This window comes from Leopardus geoffroyi, chromosome E2 (genome assembly GCF_018350155.1).
Source record: "Leopardus geoffroyi isolate Oge1 chromosome E2, O.geoffroyi_Oge1_pat1.0, whole genome shotgun sequence".
Taxonomy (NCBI): domain Eukaryota; kingdom Metazoa; phylum Chordata; class Mammalia; order Carnivora; family Felidae; genus Leopardus; species Leopardus geoffroyi.
In genome coordinates this window covers 7,835,133-7,857,744 of record NC_059335.1, presented here as the reverse complement: position 1 = coordinate 7,857,744, position 22,612 = coordinate 7,835,133, and the positions used below count along the sequence as shown (strand labels likewise).

The window sequence follows — 22,612 nt, the reverse complement described above, 5'->3', positions numbered from 1 at the left end:
TTATATGTAGGTCTCTGATCCAGATTGAGTTAATTTGTTTATATGGTGCTGTCATGGCTCCAGACTAATTTTTTATACATGGCTATCAAATTGTTCGAGTATTATTTGATGAAAAGTCTTTTTTAAAAAAACATTTTTTTTAAATGTCTATTTATTTTTGAGAGAGACAGAGACAGAATGCAAGTGGGTTAGGGGCAGAGAGAGAGGGAGACACAGAATCTGAAGCAGGCTCCAGGCTCTGAGCTGTCAGCACAGAGCTCGACGTGGGGCTTGAACTCACGAGCTGTGGGATCATGACCTGAGCCAAAGTCAGACGCTCAACCGACTGAGCCACCCAGGCGCCCCCTGAAAAGACTCTCTTTACTGACTTGTTTTTATGTATATATTAAAAATCAGGTAGTGTCAGCTCTCTGTTTTTTCAAAAAATTTTGTTAATGTTTATTTATTTTTGAGAGAGACAGAGTCAGAGACAGAGCGTAATTGGGGGAGGGACAGAGAGAGACACACACACACCCAGAATCTGAAGCAGGCTCCAGGCTCCGAGCTGTCAGCATACAGCCTGACTTGGGGCTCGAACTCACGAACCGCGAGATCATGACCTGAGACTAATTCAGACACTTAACTGACTGAGCCACCCAGGCGCCCTTCCAATCTTTTCTTCTTTTTCAAAGTTGTTTTATTTCTTCTAGGTCCTTCACATTTCCACATGTATTTTAGAATCTGTGTGTCAGTTTCTACACACAGAAGAAAAATCCTCCTGGTTTGGGAGTGTGTTCAATCTATAGATGGATCTGGGAAGAACTGACATCCTAATAACGCTGAGTTTTCTGGCCCAGGAACGTGGTCCACGTGTCCATTTGTTTAGGTTTCCTTTCTTTCAGGAATGTTTTTAGTTTCCTGTGTTCATCTTTTACATCTTTTGTCGGATTTATTTCCAAGCATTTTGTATTGTTGACGCTATCTTCAGTGGTTCCGTTTTTATTTCAGTTTCTGATTGCCAGTGTATAGAGATACCATAGATTTTGATATATTGATCTTGCAATCCTACAATGTATTCGCTGAACTCACATATGAGTGCCAGTAGATTTTTTTTTTATAGGTTCGATTGGGTTTTCTACATTGGTGACCGTATTTTCTATGAATGAAGACAGTTTCACTTCTTCCTTTCCTTTTTCTTCCTCTTCCTGCGGGACTCAAAATACCAGTGCAGTCGACTGCTTGATGCTCCCACACAGGTCGTTAAAGCCCGGTTAATTTGTTTATGATCTTTTTTGCTTTTTCTTTTTTTGTCTATCAAGGTCATTTCTATTAACCTGTTTTTTTTTTTTTTTATGTTTATTTAATTTTGAGAGAGAGAGAAAGAAAGAGCAGGGAAGGGGCAGAGAGAGGGGGGACAGATGATCTGAAGTGGGCTCTGTGCTGACAGCAGAGAGCCTGATTCGGGGCTCGAACTCACCGGCCATGAGATTGTGACCTGAGCCAAGGTCAGATGCTTAACCAGCTGAGCCACCCAGGTGCCCCTAGATCGACCTGTTTTCAAGTTTACTGGTTCTTCTGATGTGTCCAGTCTGCTCTTAGTTTCCTCCAATGACTTGCTGATTTCAGATATGATGTTTTTCAGTCCTGGCCCTTCTAATTGGGTCTGTTTTACTTTCAAATCCCTCCTGAAAAAGCTGTGGGTCTTTACACACTGTGTCCACCCGGTCCTGACATTTACTAAATGTAGTTAAAGTCCTCCTGTGATGATCCCAGGGCGGAGGTCATCCGTTGGTCTGTTTCCACAGACTGATTTTTCTCTTGACTCTGAGCCCTGTTCTCTTCCCTTTTGGCAGATCTTGCGATTTTTCTTGTTGCTAATTTCTGTGTCTTAAAACAAAACAAAACAAAAAACAGCAAAGGCTGAAGTACGTTGTAAAAAATGACGTACCTGCTCTCTGTTACGACCACCCCAGGAGAAAGAAACACCCTTTCGTCTGGTGGGTTTCTAGAGTGAGGGGCTCGTCAGTTTGATCCACTCAGGAGCTGGGCACAGCTGCAACTTTAATCCCTCTACCTCCCTCTTGTGTCTCCGCCTCTGTCTGTCCGTCTGTCTCTCTCTTTCTCTCTGGCCCTGGCTGCTCCCTCCTCCCCGTCCGCTTGTACACTCCTTTCAGCTAATCTATTTCCTCCACCCCATCTCCCTCCACCCGGAAGCTCCTGGCAGAGGAGAAGGCGGCCGTACTGCGGGCGGTGGAGGAGCGTGAGCGGGTCGAGGCGGAGGGCCGGGAGCGCGAGGCTCGGACCCTGTCCCTGACCCGGGCCCTGGAGGAGGAACAGGAGGCGCGGGAGGAGCTGGAGCGGCAGAACCGGGCCCTGCGGGCGGAGATGGAGGCCCTGCTGAGCAGCAAGGATGACGTTGGCAAGAACGTGAGTCGGGGGGGAGTGAGGGGGGCCCGCTCCCCAAGACACACATGTGGGCGGCGCACGCACTCCTCACGTTGGGAGACGCACACACACGTGTGTGCTCTCACGCGTGGGACATGGGGAGAACCAGCCGTCAGAGTCACGTGTTCATGCCCAGCCCAGAGTGGGAGGAGAGCCAATCCCCAAACAGGCACTCACGGAACACACGCTGAGGGCGCCCGGGGTGGCTCAGTCGTTAGGCGTCCGCTTCAGCTCAGGGCCTGATCTCACAGTTTGTGAGTTCGAGTCCCATATCGGGTGAGCTCCTGCCCCTCGCTCACTTGTGCTCTCTCTCCGCCCACCACCCCCCCCCCCCCCCCCCGCCCCGCAAAAAATACACAGAGTGTGAGGGGAATCTTCCACCAGACACCTGTGTTTGTACAGACACGCAGGAAGTAAGGAAGCCACCCTGCCCCCCACTGAGCACATACAGGCTCCCCACCCTCCCCAGGCCTCTGTCTTCCTCCCTGGCTCACAGGCCAGTGAGGAGTCCCCTACGCCTGTCCCCCAGTCCCCGCTCACCCAGCCAGTGTCCCAGCCTTCTGAAAACTCCGCCACGCCCCTCACCCCATCCTTCCTTAAGTTTGCCCAGTAAATGTATTCACTGACGGGCACCTGGGTGGCTCAGTCCGCTGAGTGTCCGACTTCGGCTCAGGGCGTGATCTCACGGATCGCGAGTTCAAGCCCCCCATCGGGGCTGTCTGCCGTCAGTGCAGAACGCGCTTCAGATCCCCTGCTCTCCGCCCCCCGCCCCTCTCCCACTCATGCTCTCTCCCTGAAAAAGTAAACTAAGTAACTAAAACATTTTTTTTAAATTAAATACATAAATAAATATTTTTATGGAGTGGCCGCAAGGCCAGGTCCAGGGACACCAGCCACCATGACTGCTGATGGGAGGCACCGGACAGAATACGCACTTCAGTGAGGCTGGACCCAGATGCTCCCGACGTCCTTCCTTATTGCCAAATAACGTCCTCTCGTGGGCACATCAGATAAAGGCTTTATCTTCTCCACACGCTCCAGGGATGATCTGGAGAGAACCGCCAGGCCTGGGGAGAACCCCTCACTCCGTGACCTACCCTTGGCCTGTAGCCCCAGGGAGACTAGGGCCAAAACTCCAGCTCCTACTGGAACTACTAAGGTCTCTACTTCCGGAAAACTGTCAGGTTATTTGTGGCGCCTCCAGATGCCTACTTTGTGGGAAATAGGGTGTTGACAGGAGAAAGTTTAATTCCTTCCAGCAAGCAAAGCTGATTGGCAGGTGCCTGGTAGGAGGGGAAACCAGCTGGCCTCTTCCAAGGAAGGAGACCCGGTCACTGATGAGAATTTCCAAGCCGGTCATTGGGCAGCGGGGACATGCAGATATTGTCCCTGTCCTGTGGAGTTCACAGTCCAGTGTGGGGGCGAGCGTTGCACAAAAAGACACATCAGCTCATGTTAAATGACCGTTGTGACTAAGGCTGAGTCGAGGAAGGGCTCGGGGCCAGGAGTGTGGATAACAGGCCCTGACAGGTCAAGGGACGCTTCTCTGAGGCGGTGACAGTTAAAAGAGAGGGATGGGGCGGGGGTGGGAGTGGGGGAGGATCTGAGAATTCATAAGCCCGGATCTGCCCTCACAGGGTGTTTGGGATTTGAATTTACAACTCGCCAGAAGCTCTGGGAACCTCACCACCCCCCCCACCACACACACACCCCTCCCCCTCCCCCCGCCCAAGCTGAGAAAAACATCTCAGTAGATGGGATGGTGCTCTCCTGGGAGTCTGGCACAAATGAACACTTCCCTCCGGAGCTACATGCCTTCAACCCATGACCGCACAGGATCCCCGAAGACGAAGCCCGAGTGAAGTGAGCTCACGATGCAAAATCACAAAACCCGTGAGGAAATCACCCACTGTGAGTGAGAGCCGACCTAACACACACTTGAACTGGACTCTCACGGGCTTCAGATAACACAGCTTGCAATCAGGTTATTCGTGAAATGTTCTAGGACGATTCAGATTGAGGCACATCGTGAACTAGGTGTCAGGGAGATGGTGAGTGAACGAGCAAACTGAGAAGTGCTCGTGGACCCGCTGTTTTCCCCCTTGTCCGTCGAAGCTTCCCTCACTCCGCCCTGGGCTAGATCTAGGGTCCTGGCCTCCCCCTCCCTAGTGCCGCAGGTGCCCAGAGCTCACCCTCCCCTCCCCACCAGGTGCATGAGATGGAGCGAGCCCGCCGGGTGGCGGAACAGACCGTCAGCGACCTGCGAACGCAGGTGACGGAGCTGGAGGATGAACTGACGGCGGCCGAGGACGCCAAGCTGCGCCTGGAAGTGACCGTGCAGGCTCTCAAGGCCCAGCACGAACGTGACCTGCAGGGCCGTGACGAGGTTGGCGAGGAGAGGCGGCGGCAGCTGGCCAAGCAGGTACAAGCGGTCAGGCTGGGGCTGGAGGCTGCCTGGTGCCCGCAGGCAAGAGGGGCCGAAAGTCACACTCAGCTACCTGTCGCTCGGTCATTCCTCCCGGGACCCTCCTGCTCCCCAGCGCATTCACCCACAATAACCCACCAACCCACACATATGTCCCAGTGACGGACGGATATACCCGATGGGACGTCAACCCCCAAACCATTCACCCAGCCACCTACCACCCCGTCTGCACAGGCCCCCACCCACACACAGCCTCCCCACCAATCCACCTCCTCTCCACCATCTGCCAAACTGCTCCATTTCCGGCAACTTCCTCTCCCCAGCACCCCCCTCCCTGAGCCTGCCCATGTACTCACGGACCTGCTACACCCCTTCACCCACGACCTTCCTCCCTCATTCATTTACTCATCCCCTCTTCCTGTGGTCTGCGCCGTTCATTCAGGACTCAGCCCGTCAAGGGATTTCCGGTGGTCTGTAGCCGGCTCATGCTGCGTGAAGAGCCAGGGGTGGGGGGTGGGAGTGGGGGAGGGGTCAGGGGTGGGGGGTTGCTGGGAGGGGTGGGAGTTGCAGGTCAACTCTGAGGGTAGAAGGACCCTCTAGAGGTGGGCCGGATGGGCTGGAGGGGAGAGATGGGAGCAGAGCGGGGGCAAGGGGTGGGGGGCGGGGTTGCTGGGGGAGGGGATGAGCCCAGAGCTGGGGCCCTGGGGACGGAGAGGAGGGATCCGTCTGGGCTGTAGAGAGGCAGAGGGCAGGGGGAATGGCGCTGGAGGCCTGGGCAGCGGCCGGCAGGTGGACATCCGTGTCACCAGCACGGAGAGGGAGCCCGGGCCTCCTGTCCCCTGAGCCTGCCCCTTCCGACCTCCCGGCAGCTGAGGGATGCCGAGGTGGAGCGGGACGAGGAGCGCAAGCAGCGCACCCAGGCCGTGGCCGCCCGGAAGAAGCTGGAGGTCGAGCTGGAGGACTTGAAAGCCCAGAACGCGGCCGCCGCGCAGGGCAAGGAGGACGCGGTGAAGCAGCTTCGCAAGATGCAGGTAGGGGTGGGGCTGAAGCCACCTGCGAGCCGGCCCGCTGTCGCTCCGCCCCCTGGGCGCCGGGAGCCGCAGCTTTGTAAGCACCCTCGCCCCAAGGGCTCGCTTGCTGCTTTTCATAGGTTTTATTTCCTTTTCTTAAAATGCTTAGGGTTTAGGTCCAGTTTCTTCAGTTTATTTAATTTTTGACATGGAAATGCCTTAGGGTTCCTCCCCTAATGTGAAAGTCATAGCTGGTTGGTTTTTGTTTTTTGTTTTGTTTTGTTTTGTTTTGTTTTTTATTCTTTTTTGGCGGACGCCTGGCTGGCTCGGTAGGTAAAACATGCGACTCTGGATTTTGGGGTCGTGAGTTCGAGCCCCACGTTGGGAGTAGAGATTACTTAACTTTTTTTCATTCTTTTTTTTAATGACAACGGTGTGTCGGTGTACGTCCATCAGTTGTAACATCCCACTCAGGCGAGGGGGGCTGATGACCGGATTCCGTGCGTGTGTGGGCCAGGGGCTGTGTGGGCAATCTCCATACCTTCTGCCTAGTGTTGTCCTGAACCTAATACTGCTCTAAAAAAGGAAAGTCTAATGTTTAAAAACTCCATTTTTTAAGTGTCCGATAAAGTGGGTGCCGGCCCCATGCGGCTTGGGCATCTAAGATGTGGTAGGACTGAAATCCAAATTACATGCTATATATGTTATTGTGCATATATATATGTTATGTCATATGTTATATGTTTATGATATATATATATATGCACAATTTTTATAGTGATTATGAATGGAAATAATAGGGGCGCCTGGGTGGCACAATTTTTATAGTGATTATGAATGGAAATAATAGGGGCACCTGGGTGGCTCATTTGGTTGAGCCTCCAACTTCGGCTCAGGTCATGATCTCACAGTTGGTGAGTTTGAGCCGGGCATCAGGTTCTCTGATGTCAACAAGGAGCCTGCTTTGGATCCTGTGTCCCCCTCTCTCTCTTCCTCCCTCTCTCTCTATCTCTCAAATTAAATAAATAAATAAATAAATAAACATTAAAAAAATAAAAAAATAAATTGAATAAAAAAATTGAAATAATAAATAGTTGAAATAAATAAATTAGTAATGTATTAAATTTTGTAAATTTAATAATAATTAATAAGAAACAAATAAATAATTGAAATAAAGTAAAAAATAAATTGAAAAAAATAAAAAATAAATTGAAGTAAATAATAATATTTTAGATACGTGAGGCTATGTAAAAATATAGTGTTCAACCTAATTTACCTACTTCTTTTTTGCCTTTTTATTTATTTTTTTTTTCAACGTTTATTTATTTATTTTTTTTGGGACAGAGGGAGACAGAGCACGAACGGGGGAGGGGCAGAGAGAGAGGGAGACACAGAATCTGAAGCGGGCTCCAGGCTCTGAGCCACCAGCCCAGAGCCTGATGGGGGGCTCGAACTCACAGACCGCGAGATCGTGACCTGGCTGAAGTCGGACGCTTAACCGACTGCGCCACCCAGGTGCCCCTTTTTTGCCTTTTTAGTGTGACCATTAGACAAGGTAAAACGATGTATGTCTTCCCACTGGGCAGCACTGGGCTAGAAAGATCCCTCCCCCAAAAGTAAACCTGCCCAACCGTGTCTTCCCTGAGAGAAAAAGCCTGCAGTGAAAAGCTGCTATTGTCAAACAAGTAATAATATTAATGACAGCGATGATAATTGTCCTGCTAGTTCCGAGCCCAGTGCTGTCTTCACTGCCCTCTCTGCACAGTAGGTTATTATTAGTATTATTTTTTAATGGCGGTGGACGTTTAGTTTGTGTTTTTTTTCTTTAAGCGCCATGGAAGAAAGAATTCTTATACTGGCATCATTACTCACTCAGTGGTGTGGTCGGGTAGCAAAGTGGCTGGAAGTGTAAACCCTGGGGCCATATGGCCGGGGTTCAAGTCCCGACTCTGCCGCTTACCACCCTTGGCACGTTGCTAAACCTCTCTGTGCCTCAGTTGCCCCATATGTACACCGGCCAGGAAAGGAGTCCCCACCAACTGGAGTTGTAGGATTAAGGGAGCCAGTGTGTACGTATAACAGGGCCTGGCCCACGGTAAGCGATCAGGAAGTGTGTGCCATCCTTCTTATTACCGCAGAGTCCAAATACAACACCCATTTCGGGCTTACTTAATTTTTAAGGTACTACTTTTATTTATTTTTGAGAGAGCGAGAGGCAGAGGAGGGGCAGAGAGAGGCAGAGAGAGAGGGAGACACAGAATCTGAAACAGATGAAACGGACTCCAGGCGCCTAGCTGTCAGCATGGAGCCCAAAGCGGGGCTCGAACTCGGAAACCGAGAGATCATGACTTGAGCCAGAGTGGAGGCTTAACCGACTGAGCCACCCAGGCGCCCCTAAGTTGTTACATTTTTAAACTGGAGGTTGCCGATACCCCAGAGCAGGGGAGGGGCTGGCCCCGGGTCACACAGCGAGCCAGGGACTGGCTGCGGCGGCCCCGGGCTGCAGGGTTTTGTTCGGGGAACTGAAGAGCCCCCGCAGGGCCGAGGCGACGTTAGGGGCTCCCGCATGAGTCACGACCAGGCGGCGCCCGCTCACTCGCTTCGTTCCGCCCAGGCCCAGATGAAGGAGCTGTGGCGGGAGGTGGAGGAGTCGCGCACTTCCCGGGAGGAAATCTTTGCCCAGAACCGGGAGAGTGAGAAGCGCCTCAAGGCGCTGGAGGCGGAGGTGCTGCGGCTGCAGGAGGTGAAGCCGGGATGGGCGTGGCCCTGGGGTGGAGGCGGGGCGGTGAGGGTGGGCGGGGCCAACCGGCTAGGCCTCGTGGGGAATTCGGGAGCCCTGGGAGGGTTCTGAGCAAAGCGAGCGGCCAGGTCTGCGCTGGTGCCATTAAGGAGATGGACTGGAGGGGGGGACATTGGAGGCAGAAAGTCTGGGGAGAGAGGACAAGGCCTGAGCTGGGACTGTGGGGACGCGGGGAAGAGATAAAGCAGAGAGAATAGAGGGTCGACACGGACAGGGCTGTGGGTGATAAAGGGGCAGGGGAGGTAAGAAGGGACCTGGGGGTCAGGCCTGGTGCCTGGGGGCACCCGGGGGTGGGGGGGGGGAGCAGGTTGTGGCCGCGCTGAGGGGGAGGGGCCTGGGGACGGGAAGGGAGAGGTGGACAAGGGTCAGGGGCTCAGGAGACAGCTTTAGGAGGCACCTGCCCGTGCACTGAAGTTCGTTCCAAACTCGCCCAGGGATGGCATGTTCACCTGCAACGAAAACATGTCCGGGAGCCTTGAGGTGTGAGGAGCAGGGAGGCCGGTGCCCAGATAGCATCCCCCCCACCCACTGCTGACCTCCACCCCTCTCTGTCCTCCCAGGAACTGGCCGCATCAGATCGTGCCCGGCGGCAGGTCCAGCAGGAGCGGGACGAGATGGCAGACGAGGTGGCCAACGGCAGCCTTAGCAAGTGAGTGGCCCACGGTACTGTGGGGCAGGACGCCCTCCTCCCGCCGTCCTGCCCTCTCACCTCCCCCCTCCCCGCCCCGCTCCCGTTCTCCCCAGGGCAGCCATTCTGGAGGAGAAGCGGCAACTGGAGGGGCGCCTGGGGCAAATGGAAGAGGAACTCGAGGAGGAGCAGAGCAACGCAGAGCTGCTGGGCGACCGCTACCGCAAGCTGCTCCTGCAGGTGACACAGCCCTGTCCCCCCCGACGGTCCCGGGGCCCCACTGACCCGGGAGCGTCATCCCCAGTCCTTTCATTGGACACAGAACGGAAAAGGAAATGTCTGGGTTGGGTGTTAGTAGTTGATTGAATAGGAGTTCTCAAGGCGGGTAGGCGTCGATGAAGGGCTGGATCCTGAGAGTACTTACGTGGGTCGCTGCACTGCGACGTGGTCGCATCCACTGCGTGGACGTGGGTAAGGTGGCACGTGTGATAATACAAGTATCTTTGGTCCGGGAGGTGGGCGCCCGGGTGGCTCAGTCAGCTGAGCGTCTGACGCTTGATTTTGGCTCAGGTCATGATCCCAGGGTCTGGGGTCGAGCCCCCACATCGGGTTAAGATTCTGTCTCGGGGGGCGCCTGGGTGGCGCAGTCGGTTAAGCGTCCGACTTCAGCCAGGTCACGATCTCACGGTCCGTGAGTTCGAGCCCCGCGTCAGGCTCTGGGCTGATGGCTCATGATGGCTCAGAGCCTGGAGCCTGTTTCCGATTCTGTGTCTCCCTCTCTCTCTCTCTGACCCTCCCCCGTTCATGCTCTGTCTCTCTCTGTCCCAAAAATAAATAAACGTTGAAAAAAAAATTTTTTTTTTTAAATTAAAAAAAAAAAAAAAAAAAAGATTCTGTCTCGGGGCGCCTGGGTGGCGCAGTCGGTTAAGCGTCCGAGTTCAGCCAGGTCACGATCTCGCGGTCCGTGAGTTCGAGCCCCGCGTCAGGCTCTGGGCTGATGGCTCAGAGCCTGGAGCCTGTTTCCGATTCTGTGTCTCCCTCTCTCTCTCTCTACCCCTCCCCCGTTCATGCTCTGTCTCTCTCTGTCCCAAAAATAAAAATTAAAAAAAAAAAAGTTGAAAAAAAAATTAAAAAAAAAAGATTCTGTCTCTCACGTGCAGTCTCTCTCTCTCTCTCAAAAAAAAAAAAAAAAAAAAAGGAAGTATCTTCAGTCCAGCAGAGAGATGGAGGGAGGGAGGGAGAGAACACTGCAAGAATCAGAAGAAAGCATGTGGAAAAAGGGACATTTGGCTGGGGTTTTAAAGCATAAGTAGGAGCAAGGCAGCTAAGCAGACAGAAGCATATTTCCATTTGTAGATTTATTTATATATACTGTCTGAGGCTTCTGGAGGCTGAGGTCCTATTCTGGGTGATGCTGGGGACCTGGGGATGGCTCATTCCAGATCTCTGCCCTTAAGGACATCCTAGTCTGATGGAGGGGACAGACTCTCCCAATACAGAAATACAAGTGAAAATGCAGGAAGCACAAGACACTGTGAGGACTTAGAAGAGAATTCTGACCCCGCCTGGAGGCTGGGGGCTATCTGGGAAGACTTCCTGTTGGAGGACATGTCTTAAGAGGTCATGTTGGAAGTTAAGACTTTGCCAGGCAGACAATGGAGGGATGGGATTTCTAAAGAGAGACCTGTGTCTCCATGACTTCAATTTTTTTAAACGCTTATTTATTAATTTTGAGAGAGGGAGAGAATCTCAAGCAGTCTCCGCACTGTCAGCGCAGAGCCCAGCACAGGGCTCAGTCCCATGAACCATGATTTCCTGACCTGAGCTAAAATCAAGAGTAGGACGCTTAACTGACTGAGCCACCCAGGCACCCCAATTGTTTCATTGATTTTTTAAATGTTTATTTACTTATTTATTTAGTTATTTTTAATTTAATTTTTTTAACATTCATTTTTGAGAGACAGAGACAGAGTGGGAGCGGGAGAGGGGCAGAGAGAGAAGGAGACACAGAATCCGAAACAGGCTCCAGGCTCCGGCTAGCAGCACAGAGCCCGACGTGGGGCCTGAACCAATGAACTGTGAGATCATGACCTGAGCCGAAGCCGGATGCTTAACCGACTGAGCCACCCAGGCGCCCTATCCCCTCATTAATTTTTAAAAACACATTTTGAGACTTCTCAGGGGACATGCCCTGACACCGCTGGACATTCAGAGAAGAGTGAGACCCCAGCTTCAGCCCTTGGGGAGCACCTAGACCAGTAGGAGAGGCCTTCATACTCCAGGGTGATGGTTTCACTTGTAGCGAAAGCCCAGTCACAAACAAGGCCCCACACTGTGGTCCCTGGCTACCTCAGACCTTGTCTCTAGCCTTTCCATTCCTGGTTGACTCTGCTCCAGCCACACCAGCCTCCTTACTATTTCTTGACTCTGCCAAGTGTATTCCTACCACAGGGCCTTTGCACCTGCATTCCCCCTTCTTCCTGAGAGAAAGCTCTTACCCCAGACCATCCCATGTCTCATTCCCAGTAAGAGCCTTCCCTGACCATACTGTGTGAAACAGCCACCCTCTCACCCGCAATTCCCCTCCATTCTCTCTGCTTTGATCTCCTCCATTTCCCTTATGACTACCTGAAACTATATTATATATTTACTTGCTTGTATGCTGTCCATCTCCCCAGCAGAATGTAAACACCTCGAGAGTAGGGCCTCTTTATTTATTTATTTATTTATTTATTTAATTTTTTAAAAATCTTTATTTATTTTTTGAGAGAGAGAGAGAGAGAGACAGAGCGTGAGCAGGGGAGGAACAGAGAGAGAAGGAGACACAGAATCCGAAGCAGGCTCCAGGCTCTGAGCTGTCAGCACAGAGCCTGATGTGGGGCTTGAACCCACGAAACCGTGAGATCATGACCTGAACCAAAGTCCGACGCTCAACCAACTAAGCCACCCAGGCATACCCCCAGCCCACATCGTTGGCTGTTGTTGAAAAGGAGAACTTTATAAAAAATCAGAATAAAACTAGGGCGCCTGGGTGGCTCAGTCAGCTAAGCCTCCGCCTCTTAATTTTGGCTCAGGTCATGATCTCCCGATTCATGGGATCGAGCTCCGCATCAGGCTCTGCACTGGCAGTGTGGACGGAGCCTGCTTGAGATTCTCTCTCTCTCTTCTCTCTCTCTCTCTCCCTCTCTCCCTCTCCCTCTCCCTCACCCTCTCTCCGCCCCTCCCCTGTGCATGCTTTCTCTCTCTCTCTCAATAAATAAACATTTAACACATTTAAAAAATCAAAATGAAACTTAAAAGACGCCAAAAAAGGGATTTCCAAGAAAATTGCAAATATTGAAGACAGGCAAAGAAGACCCAACGTACGGTACTGAGAGTCCCCAAAGAAGACCCAAGCAGGGAGACAGAGCGAATAACCTCAGACCGTAGTGCGAGAAAGCTTTCCTGAAACGATACAGCAGGAAGCGACATCCGGGAAGAGCACGCTGAGTACCAGAGGACATCGGCCCGTCAAGACCGATACTGAGACTGATGCTAGTAAAACTTGCGTGTGTCAGAGGCGGCAGAAACCCTTCAGGTGGCTAGGAAAACATGAGCAAGCAACCCACAAGGAAAAGGAAATACGCCGGTCATCAGATTTTGGACAGCAAGACTTTGTGCTGCGAGAAAATGGAAGGACGTAGCTCAGATTCTCAGAGAGAGATGAGGGCGCCTGGCGTCGGCGCCCGTCTTCACCTGGCCTCCGTGTCTCCTGTGTTTGTGACTCCTCTCCTCTTCTCATGAGGACGCCAGTCGTATTGGGTTTGGGGCCCACCCTCCTCCAGCATAACCTGATTTTAATTCATCTCATCGCAGCTCCAAAGGCTCTGTTTTCCGAAGAAGATCACATTCTGGGGGCGCTTGGGCGGCTCATTTGGCTAAGTGTCCAACCTTTGATCTCAGCTCAGGTCTTGATCTCACAGTTGTGTGAGCTCAGACCGTGCGTTGGGCTCTGCGTGAGGCATGGAGCCTGCTTGGGATTCTCTCTCCCTCTCTCTGCCCCTCCCGCCCTCGTGCTGTCTCTAACCCTCTCAAAATAAGTCAACTTAAAAAAGAGGGGGGGGGGGGGCGCCCGGGTGGCTCGGTCGGTTAAGCGTCTGACTCGTTTGCCTTTAGTTAACTCGTAAAGCCGCATATTTGATCAGTTTCTGACTTTCCGCATCACCGTTTCATTTTCTGACAAGTTACAAAAAAGAGAGAGCATATGCTAATCACCGTGTTGATGTGTTCCCGTGAGGGCAAAGTGAAATAAAGCATGAATCAGACTGGATCTGACTCATTTCCTTCTCCCCGGTGCAGGACCTCACTCGGAATACGAGCTGAGTAAATAAACGGAAACTATTATTAGGGGCATGTTTACAAATTCTCAATGTAGTAGCTGCCATTTGTTCAGCTGGCATTTCTTAAAATGACCCCAGAACATCACCCACATCAGAACCACCCGAGGTGTTTGTTAAAAATGCAGATTCAGGGGCGCCTGGGTGGCGCAGTCGGTTAAGCGTCCGACTTCAGCCAGGTCACGATCTCGCGGTCCGGGAGTTCGAGCCCCGCGTCGGGCTCTGGGCTGATGGCTCAGAGCCTGGAGCCTGTTTCCGATTCTGTGTCTCCCTCTCTCTCTGACCCTCCCCCGTTCATGCTCTGTCTCTCTCTGTCCCAAAAATAAATAAACGTTGAAAAAAAAAATTTAAAAAAAAAAAATGCAGATTCATGGACCCCACTCCTGATCTGCTCAAGCGGAGTTTTTGGAGGGTGGGACCCTGAAGTCTGCATCTTTCTTTTTTTTTTTTTTTTTACAAGCTCCCCAGATGATCCTGGGGCAAACAAAAGTGTGATAACCCTTGCAATAGACTCTTTCACAATCAGAGGTAGAGTTCATAGCATTGAAACAAGTTTGTGATAGTCTTGTGGACGTGTTAAGATAGCAAAAAAACTACCCAAAATGTTAAAACCTGGGGCTGGCGCTGCTGTTGGCTGATCCGCCAATCAGGAAAAAGACGTGCTAACATCTATTGTGTATTTAGTATGTACCAGGCTCTGTGCTATGCACTTAACAGTTGTCGACTCATTTAACTGGGAGGTGCCTGAATTTACCTACCACCTTCTTCCAAGACCCCACCACGATAGTTGTGCTTTTGCCTCTACTACAGGTGGACTCGCTGACTACAGAGTTGTCAGCCGAGCGCAGTTTCTCAGCCAAGGCAGAGAGCGGGCGGCAGCAGCTGGAGCGACAGATCCAAGAGCTCCGGGGGCGCCTGGGTGAGGAGGACGCCGGGGCCCGGGCCCGCCAGAAGATGATCATTGCCGCCCTTGAGTCTAAACTGTCCCAGGCTGAGGAGCAGCTGGAGCAGGAGAGCAGGTAGGTGGGAGGGGAGGGCACGTCTGGAGGGTGATTCCCCACACTCTGGTCGTGAGACAGAGGAGAGCTGTGTTATAAGCACCTGGCTTAGAAACATCCAAAAGGCATCATATTATTTATGACTGCTGATTTCCCGTCTCACTTAGGATACTTTGGGCTGTAAGTAACTGCACTGCGACTAAGAATGGATTTAAGTGGTGCCTGGGCGGCTCAGTCAGTTGAGCGTCCGACTTCAGCTCAGGTCACGATCGCACAGTTCATGGGTTTGAACCCCGGGCTCACTGCTGTCAGCGCAGGGCCTGCTTGGCATCCTCTGTTTCCCCCTCTCTCTGCCCCTTCCCCGGTCATCCTCTCTCTCTCTCTCAAAAATAAATAGACATTTAAAAAAAAACAATAAAATATATTGTTAAAAACAAAAGAATAGGAGTTAAGCAGTAATGTAGCAGTCAGCTCTAGCTGCGTAACAAAGAAGCCTAAGCTTTACTGGTTTCAAACAGCTACCATTTATTATTTCTCATGAGCCTTTGGCTGGCTGATAGGTTCTGCTGATCTGAGTGCCGGGGTTTCATTCAGGCGTCTTTAGCCAAGTCAGCTAGATGGATTTGCTGGTCTTGGATGAGCTCTCCTATGCCCAAGGCCTTGCCTGGGACAGCGAGGCCGACCCGTCTCTGCTCCAGGTTGGCCCAGGATCGTTCACGTGGCAGAGACAAGGTTCTAAGAGTGAGGGAAAGTGTTAATGCCTTCTTGGGGCCTAGACTCGGAACTGGGCCAGTGTCACTTCTGTTGCATCCCGTTACCATGGCAAGTCACGTGGCCAGCTCAGATTGAAGGGCATGGAGAAATAGATTCTATCTCTTGGCGAGAGAAGCTGTAAAGTTCTGTTGCAAAGGGTGTGGATACGGGAAGAGTTGAGAATTGAGGCCATTTCTGTCCCAGGCAGAGCAGCAGCCCTGGGGACTCCTACAAGGGACATCCAGGGCATCTGGAGGAGGGTGACTGGTCCTAGAAGCCTGTGACTTAGGAGAGGGATGGAGAGGCAAGAGCCTTGAATGCCAGGCTGAGGAACTCTGTCCTGGGAAGATGGGGAGCCTTGGGGGCTGTGAGCCAGAGAGAGGGAGGGCCAGTGCTGGGTGTAGAAAGTCCCCCCTGGGGTCAAATTGGGAGCAGACTAGAGACTAGGAGCTGAGAGGCCAGGGTGGAGGCTGGGTGATGGTCCAGGTGGAAGGAAATGAGGCCTGAGCTGGGGCCGGGGCCGTGAGGATGGACACGAGGAGGTGAAACAGCGTGAGTGGGGGGCAGAGGAATGGAACTGGGGGCCGATATGCTGTTGTGGGTGTCGGGGGGAGAGTACAGGGTTTGGGGTAGAGTCCTGGTGCCTGGGGAGAATTGGGGGAACATGTTGAGTTCACTGGGGAGCATGATGAATGTGAGAAGTCTCAGGGACAGGCAGTGGGAACTGGCCCCAGACGCTCATGGGAGTTGTTCTTATCCAGGGGCTCATGGGAGATGTAGTTTGGGGTCTCTGGGGAAGCCCCGCCCCCATTACATAGATGGAGACACTGAGGCTCAGGGGGTGTCGGTGACCTCAAAGTCATCCCGGGAGCAAGGAGTGGCGGGGGATCTGTAGCTGGAGCCCCCACCCACACCCCGCATCCCTTTCCACGGCTGGAGCCTCCCGTTCCCCTCACCCCGGGCCTGCCTCTCAGCACATCTGGGGCTACGACGTCCAGTCGTGGCTGCCAAGCACCGCCCGTCGCTAGGGGCCCCGTCACGCGGACTTCACCCCGGGGGTGATGGTCCACGCGGGACAGCGCAGATGAGCCGGGGCCACGGGGATGGGGGAGTTCGGGAGAGGGGAGGGGCGGGCTTTAGGGGGTTGGGGGGAGGCGAGGATGGCTCCGGCGTCTGGCCTGCAGATCTCGGTGGAGCACGGGGAACCGGGAGGAGGAGCGGGTCTGGGAGAAGGCGCTGAGCCCAGCAGGGAAGGGCGTGCAGGGTCTGGTGGGAGGCCGAGGCCGGGAGGCCAGGAGGCCCGGAGTGGATCCGGGCTGGAGCCCAGGAGACACATTTAGCAGACAAAAGGCTGTTGATGGGTGTGGAAACCTGGGGCGCAGATGAGCCTGTCCAAAGAAAGCATGTGTGTGTGGGAAGGGGAGAAGGGGCCCCGGGGAGCCGAGAGGGGAGCTCTGGGCTTCCAGAATGTCCCATCGACACTAGGGACGGTGGAGAAGGGAGTTGAGAGAGAAAGGACAGGCTAGGCCAGGTGGGCGAGCACAAGGCTTGAGCTGAGGGCTGGAGGACAGAGAGGAAGGGACGAGACAGAGTTTGGAGGGGCAATGTGACAGGGTTTGGGTACTGACAGGCTGGGCGTGGGGCAAGGAGAGAAGAGGCGAGGACAGTGCCCCAGATCTGACCCGGGGACTGGTGGTCAGTGGGTCAGTTCCCTGAGAGGAGGCTGGGGGGAGGCGCTGTGGGGGATGGAGAATAGATAGAGGCATGGAGACATTTTCAGGAACACCCGGCATCTTAGTACAAGTTCAGGACGAGATGCCCTGGAGTCGGGAGCCTGGGAGCCATGTCTGGCCTGCGTAGACCGTGGGAGCCACTTGGGGGTGGGAGAGAGGGAAGAGGCCGCTCCAAAAACAGGACGCGGCCACTGGACAAGGTCGAGGGGACAGAAGCCCCCGGGAGCCCCTCTCCTGATTGTCTCCTTCACTCCTCTCTCCAGGGAGCGCATCCTCTCCGGCAAGCTGGTGCGCAGGGCTGAGAAGCGGCTTAAAGAGGTGGTGCTCCAGGTGGAGGAGGAGCGGAGGGTGGCCGACCAGCTCCGGGACCAGGTGAGCCGCTCACGTCTTTGGGGAGCAGTGGGAGGGGGCGGTTTCCACTGACAGAGAAATAGCACGTGTTGTCTGTGGAGGCAGTGAGTTCCCATCACAAGAAATAACGTGCAGGTGCCAGACTGGGACTGAGAGCAGACACCATCCTGGGGCTTGGTGCATCAGCAGAGAGCTGGAATCAGTGACTTTGCCATCTGTAAATTGTGGAATTTTTTTTTAAAGTTTATTTATTTTGAGAGAGAGAGAGAGAGAGAGAGAGAGAGAGAATCCCAAGCAGGTCTTACACTGTCAGCACAGAGCCTGACTCGGGGCTTGAACTCACGAACTGTGAGATCATGACCCGAGCCAGAGTCAAGAGCCAGACTCTTAACCAGCTGAACCACCGAGGCACCTCTGTAAATTGTGGGAATCTAGGAAAGGTCCTGGTGGGGAGCTGAGACAGCCAGGGAGAAGGAAGAAGTTAAACCCTACCAAGAGGCTAGGCTGGAGCTGAAATAACAAAGTGTAATGTTTATTGAGTTCCTCGTCTTTTTTTTTTTTTTTTAATGTTTATTCATTTTTGAGATACAGAGACAGAGCACAAGTTGGGGATGAGCAGAGAGAGATAGGGAGACACAGAATCTGAAGCAGGCTCCAGGCTCTGAGCTGTCAGCACAGAGCCTGATGCGAGGCTTGAACTCACGAACCACAAGATCATGACCTGAACTGAAGTCAGATGCTTAACCAACTGACCCACTCAGGCTCCCCTGTTGACTGCTTTCTATGTGACGGGCACTGTGCTACAGACATAACACGTAGTACAATTAGTTCTTATTGGAACCCTAGGTACTACTATTTTCCCTCTTATTCTGGTGAGAAAACTGAGACACAGAAAAGGGAAGTAAATTGTTCAGATTACTTAGCTAGTAAGAGATGGAGTCTGGGATCAAACCCCAGCAGTCTGGCGGCAGTCTGTGTTCTTAACTTAAAAAAATTTTTTTTTAACATTTATTTATTTTTGAGAGACCGAGAGAGGCAGAGCATGAGCAGGGAAGGGGGAGAGAGAGAGAGAGAGAGACAGAGAGCAATACAGAATCCGAAGCAGGCTCCAGGCTCTGAGCTGTTTGTTAGCACTGAGCCCGACACGGGGCTCAAACTCGCGAACTGCGAGACCATGACCTGAGCCAAAGTTGGACGCTCAACCGACTGAGCCACCCAGGCGCCCCGTTCTTAATTATTTATTGAGCAGTGACTGTGCCCCAAGTATTGTGCCACGTGTTTTTGTTTTTGTTTTTAAATTTTTTTTTTCAAGGTTTATTTATCTTTATTTATTTATTTTTAAAAAAAATTTTTTTTTTTCAACGTTTATTTATTTTTGGGACAGAGAGAGACAGAGCATGAACGGGGGAGGGGCAGAGAGAGAGGGAGACACAGAATCAGAAACAGGCTCCAGGCTCTGAGCCATCAGCACAGAGCCCGACGCCGGGCTCGAACTCACGGACCACGAGATCGTGACCTGGCTGAAGTCGGACGCTTAACCGACTGCGCCACCCAGGCGCCCCTGTTTTTGTTTTTTTTTAAATACATGCTTGCAGTCTCTCACCAGCCCCAATGCACAGGTGAGAAAATGGAAACTTTAAAAGGGGACATAGTTTCTACCAAAGTCATACAATTAGTAGAGACAGAGTCTAGATCAGATCCCAGATTTGTCTGGCTCTACATAGAGTCGCTGTGCCCTTAAAAGCTCAGCTGCGTCTTATTTGCCATTCATTCCACAATTACCGGGTATCCACTACTGTGCTTGGCATGGGAGATATGGCTGTGAAAGAGAAGGAGAAGGTCCCTGCCCTCACAGAGCTCACATTTGTAGCATAGGAAAATAAAGACACAAACCTCTCATCAGGGAAAGATGATTACAGATGTGACAAGGGCTATGAAGAAAAAAGTGAATGAAGAGAGGAGACATGAGGTTTAGGGAATATTCCCTAGATTGGGGGTGGTGGGGTGTGGCAGGAAATCCCTTCTAAGGAGGTGACATATGAATTGAGAACTGAGAGGACAGGAAGAGTCAGGCAGAGGAAACAGCAGGTACAAGGGCCCTGGGGTGTGGAAATAAGTTTGGTGAGTTTAGAGTGAAGAGCGGAGCAGTGTGGCTAGAGAGAAGAATGGAGCAGGAAGATTGAGTGATAAGAAATGAGGCCGGGGCACTTGGGTGGTTCAGTTAAGCGTCCAACTTCGGCTCAGGTCATGATCTTACTGTTCCTGAGTTTGAGCCCCAAATCGGGCTCTCTGCTGTCAGGATGGAGCCAACTTCAGATCCTCTCTCTCTCCCTCTCTCTCTGCCCCTTCCCTGCGTGCCCTCTCTTTCAAAAACAAATAAACATTTAAAAAAGAAGAAGAAATGAGGCCAGAGGGATTGGTGAGAGGCAGATCATATGTGGCTTCCCCCTGGACAGGGTTTAGGGAGGGTCTTAGTGAAGATGATCCGACCAATGGGTTTATAAGAAGAAGACCCTGCAGGGCCTGGAATGCCAGACTGAGGGCCTGGGACCTTGTCCCAGCACCACTGGGGAGCCATGGGGGCGGGGGGAGGGGGGCTTTGAGCAGGGGAGGGACAGGGTCAGCTCTGGACATAGAAAGACCCCTCTGAGACCACATGGGGGGACAGTCTCACATTTGAAGTTGGGGTAGAGGCTGGCAAGAGGATCTAGAACAAAACGAAGCATGAACAGAAGGCAAGCGCAGGGCAGAGTTGGGGGTGGGGTGGGGCAGGAGGGATGCGGCCCAGAGCCGAGGGAGTGGGTGAGGCCGACACCCCCCCGCCCCCGGACTTGACCTGGACCTCTGCTTCCACCAAGGTGGAGAAGGGCAACCTTCGGGTGAAACAGCTAAAGCGACAGCTGGAGGAAGCCGAGGAGGAGGCGTCCCGGGCGCAGGCGGTCCGCCGGCGGCTGCAGCACGAGCTGGAAGATGTCACAGAATCCTCGGAGGCCATGAACCGCGAGTTGAACGCGCTGAGGAACCGGCTCCGGTAGGGTCACCTGCACATGCGCACCGTCCCTCCATAAGCCCCGCCCCCATCTCTCTCTGCCCCTCCCCCCCATTGTATTCTTTCTCCCGTAGCTCCCGCTCGCTTTTCCCCTGCTCCCCTCAATTAACCGCCGTCTCTCGGTCTCTCGACCCCCCTGCAGACGCGGCCCCCTCACCCTCACCACCCGCAAGGTGCGCCAGGTCTTCCGACTGGAGGAGGGCGTGCCATTGGAGGAGGAGATGGAGGAGGAGGAGGCCGGGTCTGGGCCGCCACCCCCGGAGCCTGACGAGCCCCCGGCGGCGCCCCAGCCCCAGTGACCCCGCCCTGGCCCCAGCTTTGGCCCCTCCCTCCCTGGCCCCTGGTCCCTCGGGGCGCCTGTCCCGGGAACCCAACCTCTGGCTTCTTGCACTTTGAAAATGGTGCCAGCCTTTGGCACTATAGCACTTACCAACCCCATGTGAGGGGGCAGGGGCTGAGACCCATGGACCCCTAAACACAGGGGAGCAGGGGAGCAGGGCAACGTGGAGGAGGGCTTTCGCTTGGAAGGAAATCCGGGAGCAGTTAGCAAGCTGTGGCCCCGTAGGGCTCCCCTCCCTCCTGAAGTTGTTAATGATCTTTATAAGCAAGGGAGCATGGCTCCCCTGTCCTCGGAAGCCAGGGTTCCCATTCCCCTCCCCCTCTCTCCCCCCTCTTCCCCTCCTCCTCTCCACTCTCCACTGACCCCGGAACTTCTGAGCGACAGCAGCCGGAGCCCCAGGTCTCCACCAACCTTTGACCCTTGCAGAGGGGCGGGAGAAGGGAACCCCCCCATCACCCCCTCTCCTCCCCCATGTGTTCCGCCCCCCCCCTTCTGGTTGCTCTTGTGTGATCACAATTAGGTTTGGAGTTTCCTGTGGGGGCTGGAGGAGGCCCCATATCCTCCCAGCCTCCAGGCTCTGGCAGAAATAAACTCCCACCCCAACTGGACCCCCTTGGCGCTGTGTGTGTTCCTTCCGGGGGATCTCTGATGGGGCGGGGGAGTCACAGGCTTCTTCAGCCGCTGGGACAGCCGTCCAGAACCAGCAGGTGGGGCTGTCAGCTGGTTCTCACAGCTGACAGTGTTGGGAGCCTCCTGTGTACCGGCGTTTCATGTGAAGTAACTCGTTTCAGCCTCCTTCCCGCGCATTGCCTCCATTATACAGATGGGGAAACGGAGGCTGAGCCGTGACGTGCCTTGCTTCAAGCCTCCCAGTGAGTAGCTGACAGAAGGGATGCTGCACTCTGGCTGACCCTCAAGTCTTTGCAAAGCAGTGACAGAGTGACCGTGGAGCCATCTGTGGAGTAGCGGTCATTTGCGTAGCTGTGCTAAACAGGGGAGCTCGCCTCCACCTAGAGCACAACCCCTAGAGGTAGGCATGATTCCTTTGCTTTCCGGCGCCTAGAACAGTGCCTGGCATGTGGTTGGGATTCGTGTATTTGCTGAATGAACAGATCACCCCCTCCTGCCCTTTTAGGGTGGTGGAAACAGCCCAGAGAGGTTGAGAGACTGCCCAGGAACACACAGCTACTGAGAACTTGAACCCACAGTCTGGCTTCAGAGTAGGCAATATGGGGCATGTGGCCCTCAGCCCCTAACCTCTTATTGGAGACCCAGCTCCACTCCTCTCCTAGGGTCTTGCTACCCTCACCTAGGAGCTCATCTAAAACCAGGTGCCGTTCACAGTTTCCAGTTAGGGGTGTGGATCCTATTTTACCATCAGGGAAAAGGCAGGCACTACCCCCCGCCCCCCCCCCCAAGTCACAAGGTGAGAGCCGGTGATCAAGGGGATAGCCGGCCCCCCAAAGTGCACACCCTTGTTACTTTCATATGACCCCTGCTCTTGAGGCCCACACCCTGGCCCAGATCTGGAAACCTTCCCAGGAAACAGGATGCAACTTTTAAATGAAAAGGAAACTTTTATTTCGGTGGGAAGTGAGAGGGCGGGCGGGAAGGGGGCATGACACTTTTTCTTTGGGGAGGGCAGGTGACATGCGGCAGCTTCTGCATTGGGCGGTTCATGCACCCAGGGTGGGCGTGGGGGAGACTTGGGGGAGGGGCCACGCC

At 53.4% G+C, this 22,612-nt stretch overlaps 1 protein-coding gene across 7 annotated transcripts in view; it reads left to right on the top strand.

Moving 5' to 3' along the window:
- The window catches only part of MYH14 (myosin heavy chain 14), a 107,067-nt gene extending 85,572 nt beyond the window's left edge, over positions 1 to 21,495 (top strand). For all 7 annotated transcript variants that reach the window (XM_045441739.1, XM_045441737.1, XM_045441744.1 and 4 more), the window contains 10 exons: positions 2,194 to 2,406; positions 4,634 to 4,846; positions 5,719 to 5,880; positions 8,474 to 8,602; positions 9,220 to 9,308; positions 9,404 to 9,527; positions 14,474 to 14,682; positions 17,411 to 17,519; positions 20,357 to 20,529; positions 20,690 to 21,495. In XM_045441739.1, coding sequence (XP_045297695.1) covers positions 2,194 to 2,406; positions 4,634 to 4,846; positions 5,719 to 5,880; positions 8,474 to 8,602; positions 9,220 to 9,308; positions 9,404 to 9,527; positions 14,474 to 14,682; positions 17,411 to 17,519; positions 20,357 to 20,529; positions 20,690 to 20,846 — 1,578 coding nt within the window. In that variant the 3' untranslated portion in view covers positions 20,847 to 21,495. The remainder of the gene's footprint in view (positions 1 to 2,193; positions 2,407 to 4,633; positions 4,847 to 5,718; positions 5,881 to 8,473; positions 8,603 to 9,219; positions 9,309 to 9,403; positions 9,528 to 14,473; positions 14,683 to 17,410; positions 17,520 to 20,356; positions 20,530 to 20,689) is intronic.
- Positions 21,496 to 22,612: the final 1,117 nt, after the last annotated feature.